An 18,738-nucleotide genomic window follows, 5' to 3' on the forward strand; every position below is an offset into this window, starting at 1 on the left:
ATATAAGGATATTGTTATTTCAAATAAATGCTAAAACAGCCCAGGTAAATATTGTACAAGCGTATGCCTCTCCTTCTCAACATAGTAACGAAGGAAAAGAAAAATTAAATTATCAGATTACAGATGTCATACCTAAATTACCAAAATAATACATTTTTATAATATTGGAAGATTATAAAGCAAAAGTGGGAAAGGCAGTTTGGGTAACCATCTTGGTCCTCATAGACTTGGTGAAAGAAATGAGCATTGTAGGTAAGTATCTTTGCTGTTGAACATGAAATAGTAGTACTTAATAAACATTTCTAACTCCCACCAGGAAAACTGCACACCAGGCAATCACAAATTATAACACTGGTAAAATAAGCCGATACCAGATTAATCACATCATAGTAAATGAAAGATATAGGCACAGTTTCGAGTCAGACCAAAACGTTTTGTACAGCTGAGCTACAGTCAGACCACAATCCTTTGATTGGAGTTTTCAGGGTAAAATTAAAAAGTGTCCAGAAGAAAATGACAGTAAAATATGGTATAAGAAAATTGAAAGAACTGTCGGTCAGAGACGACGTAAAAGCCAATCTGAGCTAAAATGTCAGAGCACCATCTGATGTTGCAAAGGTAGAAGAAATAGGAATTTTATTAAACACAATGTGTACATACTACATTTGAGTTATACTTTTACCAGTATTTTGTTAATGTTCTTAGTGGTTGAGCTCTCCTTTCGCACTTCGCTGAATGCAATTTGGGGCTGGCTTGTTGCACAGTTTACAAATGCATTTCTACTTAGGGTCGTGATATGACCTCCTCTGACATACCTCCCCGATGGAACCCGCGGCCGGCAAAACTGGTGCACAGACGACAGCGTCGGAAGTTCGGTCCTTTGCATGTATCTGAATTTATCGCTTGTTTGCGTGATTTACTTCGGTACCTCCTTGGCATCGTATTGTATCCCCTGTATGCTTGCGTCTCTGGAAGATAGAACCATTGTCTAACGTCTTCTACGAAGAAAGATTCCTGCGGTATTTTGTAGATGTAGCTATTTCTTCGGAATTTTGAGACTGACAATACTCGTTTTAGGAATCTGAATTTAATATTTTTTGAGATTTTTTACCTTTAGATAGTCCCGTATTGGTTGAATTCCGTATGTGGCAACTGGCATAACTTTGAGCATTAACAGTGGTATCGCAGATGACATGTATAAATTTTGTAGCATGGGGATGTCGTAAATGGCTTTTGTAAGGGCTGCCGTTCGGTCTTGTTTGCAGAAAGAAAGTGAATCTAGTATGAAGCCTTTCACGACCGGATGACATATCTTCTGGTAAACCTTCGGGGATGTAAGGTCGTGGTCCATGAAACTCTTCAGCTCCTAACGTTTCGTCCAGAGTTGCGCTGGACATCTTCCGGTGAGCCTTGCCGACTGACCAACGAAGAAAATTTGTCATGTTCTCCGGTCTGTGAAAGATAAACGCGCTCCTCTATCAGCCAGTGGCGTATATAAAAAATAAACTTTCTACGATATATAAGTCGCTCTCAGACGTCCGACCCGTCAGTCGGCAAGACTCACAGGAGGAGAAACACCCCTCTGAAGATGTCCAGCGCAGCTCTGGACGAAACGTTAGGAGCTGAAGAGTTTCATGGACCACGACCTTACATCCCGGAAGGTTTACCAGAAGATAAAGTGAATCTAGTTATTTGCAGTGTTACTCCCAAGTACAGCGTGAGTCAAAAGTCTGTTAACATAGCGAAATGCACTAATTCACGGAATAATGTAGGTAGGGAGGTAAAACTTGACATACTTGCCTGAAATTAGAAGGGGTTTCACAAAAACGAGCGGAAAAGCCGACAAGAAGATGTCGCTGGACAGCAGCATGTCAGTGACGCAGTGTTGGAATCGTGTGTACAATGAAATGTAGTTAGAGAGGGAGTGAGATCATTCCTAGTCAGCCTGCCTGAAAACGCCTGCTGGAACGTACGACTTTTATGCAGGATGGTGCTCCACCCCATATCACTACAGTGTGAAAGATATCCTGCGCACGTCCTTTGATGAGGATCGCGTGCTGAGCCGCTACGTCTGTCATTTTTGATGTCACAGGTCCTCAGACCTCAATCCGTGTGATCATTGGTTGTGGGGTTACCTGAAGTCGCAAGTCTACCGCGATCGTCCGATCTCACTAGGGACGCCAAAATACAACACAGCCAGGGCAAAAGCACCACAGGCGCAGAGATGAGAGCTCGTCCCAATGCCATAGAGATTCGCCACTTGCGCAAGTTCCACTGGCACTGTGGTGTCACCGCCAGACACCACACTTGCTAGGTGGTGGTCTTTAAATCGGCCGCGGTCCGTTAGTATACGTCGGACCCGCGTGTCGCCACTATCGGTGATTGCAGACCGAGCGCCGCCACACGGCAGGTCTAGAGACACTTCCTAGCACTCGCCCCAGCTGTACAGCCGACTTTGCTAGCGATGGTTCACTGACAAATTACGCTCTCATTTGCCGAGACGATAGCATAGCCTTAAGCTACGTCATTTGCTACGACCTAGCAAGGCGCCATTATCATTTGCTATTTATCTTGTGATGCATGTACCGTCAGACCGATGTTCACCAATTATGGATTAAAGTTAAGTATTCCAACAGCTACGACCTTTTTTGCTAAAGTCTAACTTCCTTAAATGCTCCAGACCTCACGCCAGCCTGCGTGAGCTTAAACGCGTGCCTTTCGGCTTCCTCATAGTGGCTTGGCTGTCTTGCCAAATCACAACAAGCACCACGGGCGGCGCTCAGGATGAAGATATCGACTTCGTCTTGGCCAACTGTCAGCCGAGTACAGTCCGCCGATGACTGGACGACAACGGACAGAAGCCTGCTCGGAAGATAGAAGAGCAGATCTCGCCCACTTGGCTATAGATCATCGTCCAGCGTTGGCTCAGACAGGAAGCATCGTTTAGTTTACTCTCATAAGTAACCAGACAGTTGTAAATTCCATCTGCTATGTGCTGTGAAGTTTACCTACGATTGCTTGCACTTAGCCATTGAGGGCAGTTTTTGTGTTATACTACAAGCAGTGTTGCAGACTTCTCTATTAGACTGTCACAAAGATAAGAAAACCTTTTTCGACTCATTTGTGTGACTTCGTTACTAATTTGTTTGAGTGTCGTAGAACCTTCGTTCTCCAATCCTGTTACCTGACCCTGGGGCATAGCTGTATAGTAGTGGTAGGGAGAAATTGTCTTAGCGGTGTACTGTACCAGAAGCCGTTTCACGAACTCACAAACTCGGCCTATTGTAACAACAGTGGCAACTCGGCCTCCCTAGCGGTAGCGACGAGGCCTTCACAAAACTGGCGACGATATATATGCTGTACAGTGCTGTTCAAGACACTCTACTGAAGGTATTGCTGACATGCTGAGCATCTGTTGTAAAGAACATTGTCTTTGCTAAAGATCAATTGTTGTGCTAGTTATTGCTTTTGTATCACATAAAGCACCATATGCCTGCCATTTTGTGGCCTTTTTTGGTTTAATGAAGCTCCATGTTATTTAAAGCAGCTGTACCAGTGTTTAGCTCTCTACCTGTGAGTCGTGCTTGGGTAGTTCAGTTGGTAGAGCACTTGCCCGCGAAAGGCAAAGGTCCCGAGTTCGAGTCTCGGTCTTGCACACAGTTTTAACCTGCCAGGAAATTTCATATCAGCACACACTCCGCTGCAGAGTGAAAATCTCATTCTAGAATCCCTCTTGTTTGGATGATGTTCTTCGACATTGATACGCTATCATATAATCCTATGTGGCTTGCTTCTATAATGGACTTATTTATTTATAGTTCACAGCATAATTTACCTCGTATATTCTCCACTTTCTGGATGAGGAACTTCCAGTTGATACTGACTTTCGAGTAGTCTATAAAGATCGCGTAGAGTGGGTACCGAGCCGTACTAGTGCCGTTGTTATTTCTTGAATGACTTCTAGAACAGCGTGCAGTGTTTATCCACATGGAGTGAAGCCATATTAACTCGTTGTGACACTGGAAAGTAGTCTTTGTTGATTGCGCCCCAACAGGAATCTAGAGAAGACTTTAAACATAATGCTGTCCAGAGCAGTTCTTCTTTAGCAATATGGTTTCCTTTCTTGTCATTGTTGAGCTCAATTATGTCTTTCTCCGTTGTTGTGGGACTGTGTTGTTCTTGAGGTATTTCTTGAAGAGTTATGCCATAGTTCCTGCTAGATCTAGGATTGTATCCGTTAGGTGTTCCATGCATATCCGAACAGGCACAACCGTCTTGCTGTTCCTTCAGTTCCTTATAAGGTGGGTGACTGCTCTGTTAGTAGGTCCACGACCTGTGCAATGTGAATCAGTTCGACATTTCGTCTTCTTCTGTGGGGAGTTTACTGAAGTATAGTTCCTAGAGGGCCTTAGGTTTTTGTAAGGTTTCGTTTCTGTCTCATTAATTAATTTCTGCTCTTTGAATAGACGATATGTTATATTTTTTTCTTTCAGTGGGCGTTTGTACTTCTGACGTCTTTCAGCGTGCTCTCGCAAGCGTGCATTTCCGGCGGCATGGAGAAGCTGTAAGGTTCTTCGCCTCATGAGGTAACATTCTTCGTCAATCCATGACTTCGCGGTGTGTTTAAGCTGGTTATTTTGGTGGTGGTGTGTGTGATCATGTCGTTCAGAGACGCAGTTGCCTCGTCTAAGTTTCCCTGCCTCATATCGTGGTTGTTGTTGATAGATCTGCTTTGTTCGCTAGCCACCTTTCTTCATCTGTGTGCCTCGAAACTTGTGGTTTAATGTTTTTACCTGCATGATTCTGTGTTCCTGTGGTCAATTGGACTTTGGGTATTACTGGAATGTGTTTCTTAACTGTGAATTTTTCTACTTCCTCGTGGGCGTGAAGACCAGGTCGACTATGATCCTCCCCTTTGGTGGTAGTTGGTTGTATTCCTGCTCCTGTATTAACGGGTTCAACCGATAATCCATGCTAAAATCTGTGACCATTCTTAATTTTGAGTTCCATTTGTCTATGCGCCAATTTAGGTGCCGTACCAGAGTACTTCGCTTGCTAGCTTCTATGTTCTCCAGTGCCTTTCCTAGGTCGTCGATGATGCTCTCGCTTTCAACATTGGACGGAAGTACGCGCTTGCTGTGCACATTTTACTGGTAAGTACGTTAGGATATTATTTGTATGGTCGATTAAGCTGAGGGGTTGCAGGTGCTGGTTTAAGAAACAGCTTAGTCCCTTTGAGGGCCGTACTTCGCCGCCTTTATTGGCTAAGTCCCTGATCCTTTTGACTTTTGTACTGAACGCTTCTGATAATAATACTACGTTGTTCTCTTCCAAGTTGAGCAGGCGCTCATGGAAAATATGGATTTCAGGCCTTCTACGGACGTAGTCTTTGTTATTACGTTGCTGTGATAGTTGCGTTCTTGTTGTAAAAGAAATGATTACTAATTTATCTGAAAGAATAAAAACCATTAAAAGAGAAATATTACAGCCTGAAATAAGAAAAAGGAAGTCATGGATGCTGACGAGATATTATAACTGATGGATCTAAGAAGAAGCTACAAAGGAAAAAAAATGGCTCTGAGCATTATGAGACTTAAAATCTGAGATCATCAGTCCCCTAGAACTTAGAACTACTGAAACCTAAATAACCTAAGGACATCACACACATCGATGCCCGAGGCAGGATTCGAACCTGCGACCGTAGCAGTCGCGCGGTTCCGAACTGAAGCGCCTAGAGCCGCTCGGCCACAACCACAAAGCAAACCCACATCAATATAGGAGATTGAACAAGATTATCATGGGGAAAATCAGAGAAGCAAAAGAAGAAGAACTAAAACAAAAATGTCAAAATATTGGAAGTTTTGAAAGTAAATATGAGAATTCAGTATTTATAACATACCAAAAGAAATGTCTGGGAACTTCCGTACGCGACTTTCACCTACATAGCGGGAAGCCGGATCTACCTGAGGCATTATAGCAGAAGAAGTGAGATGAGCGGTAAGGGCCATAAAACATGGGATAGCAGCAGTACCACCGAATGGAATGCATTCTGACGAAGAACAAATAAAATGGATGACCAAACTGTTCAGTTAAATTTATAATTCGGGCATCATTCTTCAGAAATGACTTCGGTCATAGTTTTCAATCTTCCCAAAGCTGCTAAGAACTAAAAAAGTAATTGCTTTCATGCAACACGTTGGATGAATCGCCTTCTGAAAATACAACATAGGAAAAAAGAGACGCACCACAAGGAATTACCCGATTAAGACGGTAGTCGGTAGATGTCTTGTACATGTACAGATAAATGAGTACAATCGCAGAAAAATTTGGTGATTTAAGACAAAGAGCTTCTCAAATTGAGCGAGTCAGTAACAAGTTGCTCCACTCTGCCCCTTACGCAAGTTGTTGCTTAGCTTGGTACTGACTGACAGATTTTTTGGACGTACTCCTGAGGGATATCTCACCAAATTCTGCCCACTCAGAGCGTTAGATAGTCGAAATAGAGAGCTGGTTGGGAGATCCTGTCCATAATGCTCCAAACGTTCTCAGTTGGGCAGAGATCCGGCGACGTCACTGGCCAAGGTAGGGTTTAGTAAGCACGAAGAGAAGCAATAGAAACTCTCGCCGTGTGCGGGCGGACATTATCTGGCTGAGATGTAAGCCCAGGAGGGCTCGCAATAAAGGGCAACAAAACAGGGCGTAGAATATCGTCGACGTACCGCTGTGCTGTAAGGGTGACGACAAAAGTTGTCCTGCTATGAAATGAAAAGGCGCCCCAGACCAGTACTCCTGGTTGTGGGGTGTGTGAAGGGTGACAGCCTGGTTCGTATCCCACCACTGTTTGGTGCATCTCCAGACACGTTTTCGCCGGTCGTCACTGATTAATTTGAAGCGGGACTCATCACTGAAGACACTTCTCAGTCAATGAGATTTCAGGCCGAATGTGCCCGTCACGAATGAAGACTGGCTTGCTCTTGTGCAGCGGTCAATGGTAATCGGCGTAAGGGGCGCCGTGGGCTCAAACCGCTTTCGGTGAGCCGTCTATTGATGGTTATTGCGGTTACTGAAGTACATGTTGCACGTCGGATCGATGATAATGATGAATCCGAGGCTCCGAATGCCCCTCTGGCTGTTGTTCGGTCCTCAAGTTCTGTCGTCACTAAAATAATAATTGGCTCCTTCTATCGACCCCCGACTCAGATGATATATTAGCTGAAAGGTTCAAAGAAAACTTGAATCTCATTACAAATAAGTACCCCACTCATACAGTTATAATTGGTGGAGACTTCAAATTACCCTTGGCATGCTGGCGAAAATCCATGTTCAAAGCCGGTGGTAGAAAACATCTTCCGAAATTGTACTAAATGCTTTCTCTGAGAATTACTTTGAACAATTAGTTCATGAGCCTACACGAACTGTAAATGTTTGCGAAAACGCACTTGACTTCCTACTCACAAATAATACTGATCTAATAGAGAGCGTCATGACGGATACATGGATTAGTGATCACAAGGTCACTGTAGCGAGGCTCAAAACCATATCAACCAAACCACTAAAAATAAACGCAAAAAATGGTTCAAATGGCTCTGAGCACTATGGGACTTAACTACTGAGGTCATCAGTCCCCTAGAACTTAGAACTACTTAAACCTAACTAACCTAAGGACATCACACACATCCATGCCCGAGGTAGGATTCGAACCTGCGACCGTAGCGGTCACGCGGTTCCAAACTGACGCGCTTAGAACCGCACGGCCACACCGGCCGGCTAAACGCAAAATATATCTATTTAAAACAGCAGATAAAAATTGGCTTGATGCCTTCCTAAGAGAGAGTCTCCATTCCTTCCCAGCTAATTATGTAAGTGTAGACCAGATATGGCTCAAATTCAAAGATACGGTATCGACAGCAATAGATAGATTCATACCGCATAAGTTAATAAGAGACGGGACTGGTCCACCACGGTACACAAAGCAGAAGCAACGAAAAAAATGCCAAATTCAGCAGTAAGCAAAATCTCCAAGACTGGCTAAGTTTCACGGAAGCTCGAAATTTAGTGCAGACGTCAATGCGAGATGCTTTTAGTAGTTTCCACAATGAAACATTGTCTCAAAATATGGCAGAAAACTCAAAGAGATTATGGTCGTATGTAAAGTACACCAATGGCAAAAAAGACAGTCAATATCCCCATGAAGTAATGAGTGCTGTCGACGAGGATCTCAGATCGATTCCATATTCCTAGATTTCCAGAAGGTTTTTGATACCGTTCCTCAGAAGCGTTTATTAATCAAATTGCGTGCATATGGACTATCGTCTCAGCTGTGTGACTGGATTCGTGATTTCCTCTCAGACAGGTCGCAGTTCGTAGTGACAGACGGTAAATCATCGAGCAGAACAGAAGTGATATCTGGCGTTCCGCAAGGTAGTGTCATAGGCCCTCTTCTGTTCCTGATTTACATAAATGATCTAGGTGATCACCTGAGCAGCCCCCTTATATTATTTTCAGATGACGCTTTAATTTACCGTCTAGTAAAATCATCAGACGATCAATTCCAATTACAAAATGATATAGAGAGAATTTCTGTACGGTGCGAAAAGTGGCAATTGGCACTAAACAATGAAAAGTGCGAGGTCACTCACATGGGTACTAAAAAAATCCGATAAATTTTGGGTGTACGATAAATCGCACAAATCTAAGGGCTATCAATTCGAATAAATTCCTAGGAATTACAATTACGAGCAACTTAAATTGGAAAGACCACATAGATAAAATTGTGGGGATAGCGAAACAAAGACTGCGCTTTGTTGGCAGAACACTTTTAAGACGAGACAAATCCACTAAAGAGACAGCCTACATTACACTTGTCCGTCGTCTGCTGGAATATTGCTGCGTGGTGTGGGATCCTTACCAGGCAGGATTGATGGATGACATCGAAAAAGTGCAAAGAAGGGTAGCTCGTTTCGTGTTATCGGGTAGTAGGGGTGAGAGTGTCACTGATATGATACGCGAATTGCGGTGGCAATCACTGAAACAAAGGCGCTTTTCTCTGTGCGATATCTATTTACCAAATTTCTGTCACCGACTTTCTCTTCCGAATGCGACAATATTTGATTGACACCCACCTAAGAAGGGCGAAATGATCATCATAATAAAATAAGAGAAATCAGAGCTCGAACGGAAAGATTTAGGTGTTCCTTTTTCCCACGCGCCATTCGAGAGTGGCGCGTGGTAGTCTAGTAGTATGAAAATGGTTCGATAAACACTCTGCCAGGCACTTAAGTGTGAATTGCAGAGTAACCATGTAGATGTAGATGTAGGTCGACCACTTTTTTCTTGACGCTGTGTTCGACCATAGTTGAAGCATTCCTACCAACGTCGTCGAACAGTGGCATGGCTGCTACTTAAATGTCGAGCGATTCGCGTATTATTCCAACCGGCCTCTTTGAGCCCAACTAGACGTTTCCTACCTGCGTATATTGTTCAAGGGCCTGTCTGTGAGGCATAGTTACTGTCCAACTGAGTACACGGAATGAAATTCGCAAAGACTTTATGCCCTGGTATCGACATCCCAACCGTTTACCATCCTTGCCAGCTGCGTGATGAAATTGCGCGGCAGCGTCACACAGACAACAATCGGCAGCCAAAGTTTACAAATTCTGCATTTTCTGTCGATACCTGTATGAGTACCAGAATGAGATTTTCACTCTGCAGCGGAGTGTGCGCTGATATGAAACTTCCTGGCAGATTAAAACTGTGTGCCCGACCGAGACTCGAACTCGGGACCTTTGCCTTTCGCGGGCAGGTGCTCTACCATCTGAGCTACCGAAGCACGACTCACGTCCGGTACTCACAGCCTTACTTCTGCTAGTTTTGTATGAATATCAGTTTGTGACCAATTTGCACGCTCCTTCGTGATGCGTTTTTTCTTTTCTTTTTTGTCTTTGAGTGAATTGTCAAAAATTATTCACAAATCAATCTGCAAAGTTTGTGAAGCAGAAATAGCATCTACAGAGTTTTCCTTTAGAAATGATATCCATACTCGAGAGTCTCTGTTCTGCATTCAGATCTTACTCCAGAGGTGAAGAGACGTGAACTGAGACTCTGTGGCTGTTATATTGATTTTTTGTTAGAGGCATTTGAGTTATGGCTGTATAGGAGAATGCTAAGAGTGGCATGGACAGACGAAATGAGTTATGGCTGTATAGGAGAATGCTAAGAGTGGCATGGACAGACGAAATTACTAACAACGACATTATCCACAAAATGAAGGGAGAGAAAGAACTCCCAAACGCATTAAACTTAAGAAAAATATATCTCAGCCATGTAACGAGCAGTCGAAATAGGTTGGATAAGCAGCTGCAGCAGCAAGTCGTATACTCCTAGCTCACTCATTTGTTACATAGTTTAATTCTTAATTTCTTTGCGTGTTTTTGGTACTTGCATTGTTTAATTCATAAATTTCGGGCGTATTATAGTATTTGAGAGTTGTAGCATCACGTTTTAGTACTCGAATAGTGTTAAATCGCGTAGTCTCCTTCCGCAGCCGAGCAGTGTGTCAGCAGTGCACAAGTGGCAGCATTACTGCATTTACTAGGCAATCTTGTATTTTAATAACCGCTTCAATTTTGTGTCGTTTTGTTTGCGCTCTCTGTAGATTAGTTCAGACGTTCTTTGCACAAGTTTTTAGCATGGATAGGGACTGCAACTGCTGTGTTCGGATGCAGGCTGAGTTGGCATCCCTTCGCTCCCAGCTTCAGGCAGTGTTGGCTTCGGTCACACAGCTTGAGGCTGTTGCCAATGGGCATCACTGTGGGGGTCCGGATGGGGGTTTGTCGGGGACGGCCAGCTCGTCCCACGCATCCCCCGATCGGACTACGACTGTGGTTGCCCGGGATACTGCCCGCATTGAGGCTGATCCCTCACCTGTGGTAGAGTGGGAGGTCGTCTCAAGGTGTGGCAGGGGGCGAAAGACATTCCGGAGGGCTGAACGGAAGGCCTCTCCAGTTTGTCTGACGAACCGGTTTCAGGCTCTGTCTCAGGCTGATACTGATCTTCAGCCTGACATGGCTGCTTGTCCTGTTCCAGAGGTTGCCCCTCAGTCTGCAAGATCCGGGCAGTCGCAGAGGGTGGGCTTACTGGTAGTTGGGAGCTCCAACGTCAGGCGCGTAATGGGGCCCCTTAGGGATATGGCAGCAAGGGAGGGGAAGAAAACCAAAGTGCACTCCGTGTGCATACCGGGGGGAGTCATTCCAGATGTGGAAAGGGTCCTTCCGGATGCCATGAAGGGTACAGGGTGCACCCATCTGCAGGTGGTCGCTCATGTCGGCACCAATGATGTGTGTCGCTATGGATCGGAGGAAATCCTCTCTGGCTTCCGGCGGCTATCTGATTTGGTGAAGACTGCCAGTCTCGCTAGCGGGATGAAAGCAGAGCTCACCATCTGCAGCATCGTCGACAGGACTGACTGCGGACCTTTGGTACAGAGCCGAGTGGAGGGTCTGAATCAGAGGTTGAGACGGTTCTGCGACCGTGTGGGCTGCAGATTCCTCGACTTGCGCCATAGGGTGGTGGGGTTTCGGGTTCCGCTGGATAGGTCAGGAGTCCACTACACGCAACAAGCGGCTACACGGGTAGCAGGGGTTGTGTGGCGTGGGCTGGGCGGTTTTTTAGGTTAGATGGCCTCGGGCAAGTGCAGAAAGGGCAACAGCCTCAACGGGTGCGGGGCAAAGTCAGGACATGCGGGGACCAAGCAGCAATCGGTATTGTAATTGTAAACTGTCGAAGCTGCGTTGGTAAAGTACCGGAACTTCAAGCGCTGATAGAAAGCACCGAAGCTGAAATCGTTATAGGTACAGAAAGCTGGCTGAAGCCAGAGATAAATTCTGCCGAAATTTTTACAAAGGCACAGACGGTGTTTAGAAAGGATAGATTGCATGCAACCGGTGGCGGAGTGTTCGTCGCTGTTAGTAGTAGTTTATCCTGTAGTGAAGTAGAAGTGGATAGTTCCTGTGAATTATTATGGGTGGAGGTTACACTCAACAACCGAGCAAGGTTAATAATTGGCTCCTTTTACCGACCCCCCGACTCAGCAGCATTAGTGGCAGAACAACTGAGAGAAAATTTGGAATACATTTCACATAAATTTTCTCAGCATGTTATGGTCTTAGGTGGAGATTTCAATTTACCAGATATAGACTGGGACACTCAGATGTTTAGGACGGGTGGTAGGGACAGAGCATCGAGTGACATTATACTGAGTGCACTATCCGAAAATTACCTCGAGCAATTAAACAGAGAACCGACTCGTGGAGATAACATCTTGGACCTACTGATAACAAACAGACCCGAACTTTTCGACTCTGTAAGTGCAGAACAGGGAATCAGTGATCATAAGGCCGTTGCAGCATCCCTGAATATGGAAGTTAATAGGAATATAAAAAAAGGGAGGAAGGTTTATCTGTTTAGCAAGAGTAATAGAAGGCAGATTTCAGACTACCTAACAGATCAAAACGAAAATTTCTGTTCAGATACTGACAATGTTGAGTGTTTATGGAAAAAGTTCAAGGCAATCGTAAAATGCGTTTTAGACAGGTACGTGCCGAGCAAAACTGTGAGGGACGGGAAAAACCCACCGTGGTACAACAACAAAGTTAGGAAACTACTGCGAAAGCAAAGAGAGCTTCACTCCAAGTTTAAACGCAGCCAAAACCTCTCAGACAAACAGAAGCTAAACGATGTCAAAGTTAGCGTAAGGAGGGCTATGCGTGAAGCGTTCAGTGAATTCGAAAGTAAAATACTAGGTACCGACTTGACAGAAAATCCTAGGAAGTTCTGGTCTTACGTTAAATCAGTAAGTGGCTCGAAACATCATGTCCAGACACTCCGGGATGATGATGGCATTGAAACAGAGGATGACAAGCGTAAAGCTGAAATACTAAACACCTTTTTCCAAAGCTGTTTCACAGAGGAAGACCGCACTGCAGTTCCTTCTCTAAATCCTCGCACCAACGAAAAAATGGCTGACATTGAAATAAGTGTCCAAGGAATAGAAAAGCAACTGGAATCACTCAACAGAGGAAAGTCCACTGGACCTGACGGGATACCAATTCGATTCTACACAGAGTACGCGAAAGAACTTGCCCCCCTTCTAACAGCTGTGTACCGCAAGTCTCTAGAGGAACAGAAGGTTCCAAATGATTGGAAAAGAGCACAGGTAGTCCCAGTCTTCAAGAAGGGTCGTCGAGCAGATGCGCAAAACTATAGACCTATCTCTCTGACGTCGATCTGTTGTAGAATTTTAGAACATGTCTTTTGCTCGAGTATCATGTCGTTTTTGGAAACTCAGAATCTACTATGTAGGAATCAACATGGATTCCGGAAACAGCGATCGTGTGAAACCCAACTCGCATTATTTGTTCATGAAACCCAGAAAATATTAGATACAGGCTCCCAGGTAGATGCCATTTTCCTTGACTTCCGGAAGGCGTTCGATACAGTTCCGCACTGTCGCCTGATAAACAAAGTAAGAGCCTACGGAATATCAGACCAGCTGTGTGGCTGGATTGAAGAGTTTTTAGCAAACAGAACACAGCATGTTGTTCTCAATGGAGAGACATCTACAGACGTTAAAGTAACCTCTGGCGTGCCACAGGGGAGTGTTATGGGACCACTGCTTTTCACAATATATATAAATGACCTAGTAGATAGTGTCGGAAGTTCCATGCGGCTTTTCGCGGATGATGCTGTAGTATACAGAGAAGTTGCAGCATTAGAAAATTGTAGCGAAATGCAGGAAGATCTGCAGCGGATAGGCACTTGGTGCAGGGAGTGGCAACTGACCCTTAACATAGACAAATGTAATGTATTGCGAATACATAGAAAGAAGGATCCTTTATTGTATGATTATATGATAGCGGAACAAACACTGGTAGCAGTTACTTCTGTAAAATATCTGGGAGTATGCGTGCGGAACGATTTGAAGTGGAATGATCATATAAAATTAATTGTTGGTAAGGCGGGTACCAGGTTGAGATTCATTGGGAGAGTCCTTAGAAAATGTAGTCCATCAACAAAGGAGGTGGCTTACAAAACACTCGTTCGACCTATACTTGAGTATTGCTCATCAGTGTGGGATCCGTACCAGATCGGGTTGACGGAGGAGATAGAGAAGATCCAAAGAAGAGCGGCGCGTTTCGTCACAGGGTTATTTGGTAACCGTGATAGCGTTACGGAGATGTTTAACAAACTCAAGTGGCAGACTCTGCAAGAGAGGCGCTCTGCATCGCGGTGTAGCTTGCTCGCCAGGTTTCGAGAGGGTGCGTTTCTGGATGAGGTATCGAATATATTGCTTCCCCCTACTTATACCTCCCGAGGAGATCACGAATGTAAAATTAGAGAGATTAGAGCGCGCACAGAGGCTTTCAGACAGTCGTTCTTCCCGCGAACCATACGCGACTGGAACAGGAAAGGGAGATAATGACAGTGGCACGTAAAGTGCCCTCCGCCACACACCGTTGGGTGGCTTGCGGAGTATAAATGTAGATGTAGATGTACAAACTGCTGCTGAACATTCTCCAAGGAGAGGTACCTGCTTGATAAAAGAGGACGAGCTAGAGGAGGAACATCTTGTATCGGAATCTTACAGACATGGACTTCACATACGAACGAACAGTTTTTTCGAACAAGTAAAATTGATGTAGCAGAAGAAGAACAATTTACTGTTGATTTGATTTCGTAAACTGAGCTTCAAGCTCTTGATTCTTGTGATGAAAGCGTTAGCGTTAACACTAATGAGAGCTAAGCAAGTATGCTGCACATTAAACCACAAATAAGTGTATTTACAACGATGTGCAGAACTTAAGGACGAAACTAAATTTCACGCTGTGTGTCACTGCCAAGTAACAAAGCTCGATTAAACTTAGACAATACGTAGACGTTACACAGCTTGTACTGCACACGTTGTTTTTGCTTGTTGAGCACTACATCCCCCAAGGTTCTTCATTTCAGTCCTCCTTTCGTTAAAGTTTTTGTTTTTAATTTAAGTGGCTTCCTGTACGTACTGACATAGTAATGATTAGACCTTTATAAAACTAGAGCGTCAGAGAATCGAATTTGGTGGTTTCCTGGACCCAATACACGATCTGCTACTGACGATTATCCGTGCTGCCAAGATGTCTTTTAGTAGTTCCTCTGTGTACTCGACCGCATTCGTAAGGGATTTTGTATTATGTGTCACAGAGATGTCCATGTATGACGTGAATACCGACCGTGACTGCCATAGTTAGGAGACTGCTTGTTACTTACGCTGAAATCTGGCGCTGCAGCACTGAACGCTTGATAGTAAAGCATCGCATATCTATTACAGGGGCGGGCATGTTGGCCCGCAAGATGGCCGGCGCAGTTAGCCCCGTCGTGGAGCTGACAAAGGACGGAGACACCTACACGTTCAAGTCTGCGTCGGCATTCAGGACCATGCTCATCACCTTCAAACTCGATGAGGAGTTCGTGGAGGAGACTCCGGACGGCCGCAAAGTGAATTCTACCATCACCCAGGAAGGCAACAAGCTGCACCACATCCAGAAGGGCGACAAGACCACCACCACTGTGCGGGAGTTCTCAGACGAAGAGCTGAAGATGGTGAGTAGGGTCGGCGCGAAATCATGTAGGAGTGCTTCCGGTCCGGGTCCAAAGCCTCAACTCTTTTGACCGATCTTTAGGTGTGGCGTAAGATCTTAGCAGTCTCATAGATACCTACAACCTTCGTCTGTAACGGTGCAAAATCCTGGCGCCTTGCGATATCACCCTCGGGCACGGCGACGCATCAAACGGCAAGTTGTCGACACTTGCGGAAAAAAGGCCAGACGTCAGAAGTTCATGTGAGGTGTAGAGCGGGTTAATGATGTCACATTGGCACCAAATGTCACCACTATTCAGCTCAATGCCGCCGTGGACGTGTGACACAGTGGGAAGATCGTCACAGCCCCTACTACCCATCTTTGACTCCTTCTTTTGATGTCTCTGCGATGGTGGCCAGAAACGTGACGCCCAGCGTTTAAATTTTTCGGTTTTCCAATGGGTTGCTGAGGAAAAGATTCCGACACACAGCCTATCCGAATCGACACGTAAAGGTCGCAGGGGATGGCATAAATGGTTTCAATGAACTATCCCTTTACTTGGGGCGTTGATTTCTACACGTTTCGTGAACGGTAACGACAATTCACAGTGAGATGAGCTACAGGAAAGAGACCTCATGGGCCTGTAACCCCAATTAACGTTATCGCTCTCCTTTGGAGTGTATCACAATCGCAGTGTTTGCTCCGGTCCACGAGACTCAGAGGGCCATAGACACGGGTTCCCAGGTAGATGCCGTGTTTCTTGACTTCAGCAAGGCGTTCAATACAGTTCCCCACAGTCATTTAATGAACAAAGTAAGAGAATATGGACTATCAGACCAATTGCGTGATTGGATTGAAGAGTTCCTAGATAACAGAACGCAGCATGTCATTCTCAATGGAGAGAAGTCTTCCGAAGTAAGAGTGATTTCAGGTGTGCCGCAGGGGAGTGTCGTAGGACCGTTGCTATTCACAGTATACATAAATTACCTTGTGGATGACATCGGAAGTTCACTGAGGCTTTTTGCGGATGATGCTGTGGTATATAGAGAGGTTGTAACATTGAAAAATTGTACTGAAATGCAGGAGGATCTGCAGCGAATTGACGAATGGTACAGGGAATGGCAATTGAATCTCAATGTAGACAAGTGTAATGTGCTGCGAATACATAGAAAGATAGATCCCTTATCATTTAGCTACAATATAGCATGTCAGCAACTGGAAGCAGTTAATTCCATAAATTATCTGGGAGTACGCATTAGGAGTGATTTAAAATGGAATGATCATATAAAGTTGATCGTTGGTAAAGCAAGTGCCAGACTGAGATTCATTGGAAGAATCCTAAGGAAATGCAATCCGAAAAGAAAGGAAGTAGGTTACAGTACGCTTGTTCGCCCACTTCTTGAATACTGCTCAGCAGTGTGCGATCCGTACCAGACAGAAGTGATAGAGAAGATCCAACGGAGAGCAGCGCGCTTCGTTACAGGATCATTTAGTAATCGCGAAAGCGTTACGGAGATGATAGATAAACTCCAGTGGAAGACTCTGCAGGAGAGACGTTCAGTAGCTCGGTACGGGCTTTTGTTGAAGTTTCGAGAACATACCTTCACCGAAGAGTCAAGCAGTATATTGCTCCCTCCTACGTATATCTCGCGAAGAGACCATGAAGATAAAATCAGAGAGATTAGAGCCCACACAGAAGCGTACCGACAATCCATCTTTCCGCAAACAATACGAGACTGGAATAGGAGGGAGAACCGATTGAGGTACTCAAGATACCCTCCGCCACACACCGTCAGGTGGCAGGCGGAGTATGGATGTAGATGTAGATGTAGATGCTAGTGATCGTTCAAACCCATTTGATGAAAATGAAACGTGATCCGAAGCAGAAATGGGTGCTTATGCTTTTTCAGTCCTAATCTTTCGCGCACTTTCGAGTACTCCTCTGGTGTGATCTTAGGTCCCGAAATTGACGCATGCCAGAATAAAACATCAAAGGTTCTCTCTAAGATCCCAGAGTGCCACCCACAGGTGTTCGCTGGGCACTTCAACAAAAATGCCGCTGTATACAGACAGCCATTTATTGATTCCTTGGCGCTAGTATGACAAGTACCCCTTTCAATAACCCTTAGATTTCGCACGCTACCAGCAGGCGCTAGTTCAGTGACGCAGTGTTTAGCTGTCATCACGCCATAGGAGGGCACGAAACAGGAGGGCTGAAGAAGCATAAACACCTTTTGCTGCTTCGGATCACGTCAAAAATTTCGTAGAGTGAGTTTGAACGGTCCCTTGTGGTTCCTCCCTGTACACCAGAACAAAATTTGCGGTCGTGTTGCACTCCACAGGGGTGCGATCACTCTCAATTTGGTTCAGACACACGATGCCCTTAGAGATGGGCAGATTCGTTTGGGGGACGTCAACAGCGTAGACGTTTGTCAAGAACGTCGCCCTGTTACTCATCGCACTGAGAACTGTTGTTTTCCATAGCGAGATGTCTAGGAATCAACGCCCCAAGTAAAGGGGTGGTTTCATTGACGCCCTCTATGCCACACACTGAGGCCTGGTGTCGATTATGAGCGGTAGTGTGTTTGAAACGTTTTCCTCAGTCACCCATAAGAAAACCTCTGAGCGTCACGGTTCTGACCTCCATAGTAGGTGCACCAACAGCGGGGCTGAATGCATGTAACAAGGGCTGTGACGGCCTTCCCACCGTGCGATACATTAGCGTCGGGCAGAATTATGCTGCAATTTGGTGTCAATGTAACATCACTAATCCACTTCACCCTAATTTTTGAGCTTCGATCTTTTTTCCGCATATGCTGACATCTTACTTTGTGAAGCATTGCCGAGCCAACGGGTGAAGTCACTGGATGCCTCGATTTTGCACCTTTACTGAGGGAGAGCGTAGGTACCTTTGAGCCAAATTTCTAACTTCTGGTCTTAATGGGAGAAAATTACGGGAATTTGAAATGTTACCCTTTAATCGTGTTATATAATGTAGTTTACTAACAAAGGAACAGAAATTTAGTAGAGACTGACCCTCCTCTTCTTTGTTTGTAGTTTATTACATACAGTGCCTAAACATGAATTTCCTAAAGCAGTGCGAAGCCATTAAAAGTAAAATAAA

General features: G+C 44.9%; 1 protein-coding gene across 1 annotated transcript in view; it reads left to right on the forward strand.

The window, feature by feature from the left end:
* Nucleotides 1-18,738, forward strand: part of LOC126101034 (fatty acid-binding protein, muscle-like) — a 38,696-nt gene that overhangs the window by 9,230 nt on the left and 10,728 nt on the right. Inside the window, exon 2 of the mRNA XM_049911697.1 lies at nt 15,365-15,636. Within this exon, the coding sequence (XP_049767654.1) occupies nt 15,365-15,636 (272 nt within the window). The remainder of the gene's footprint in view (nt 1-15,364; nt 15,637-18,738) is intronic.

The sequence above is a fragment of the Schistocerca cancellata genome, chromosome 9 (assembly GCF_023864275.1).
Source record: "Schistocerca cancellata isolate TAMUIC-IGC-003103 chromosome 9, iqSchCanc2.1, whole genome shotgun sequence".
Classification (NCBI taxonomy): Eukaryota; Metazoa; Arthropoda; class Insecta; order Orthoptera; family Acrididae; genus Schistocerca; species Schistocerca cancellata.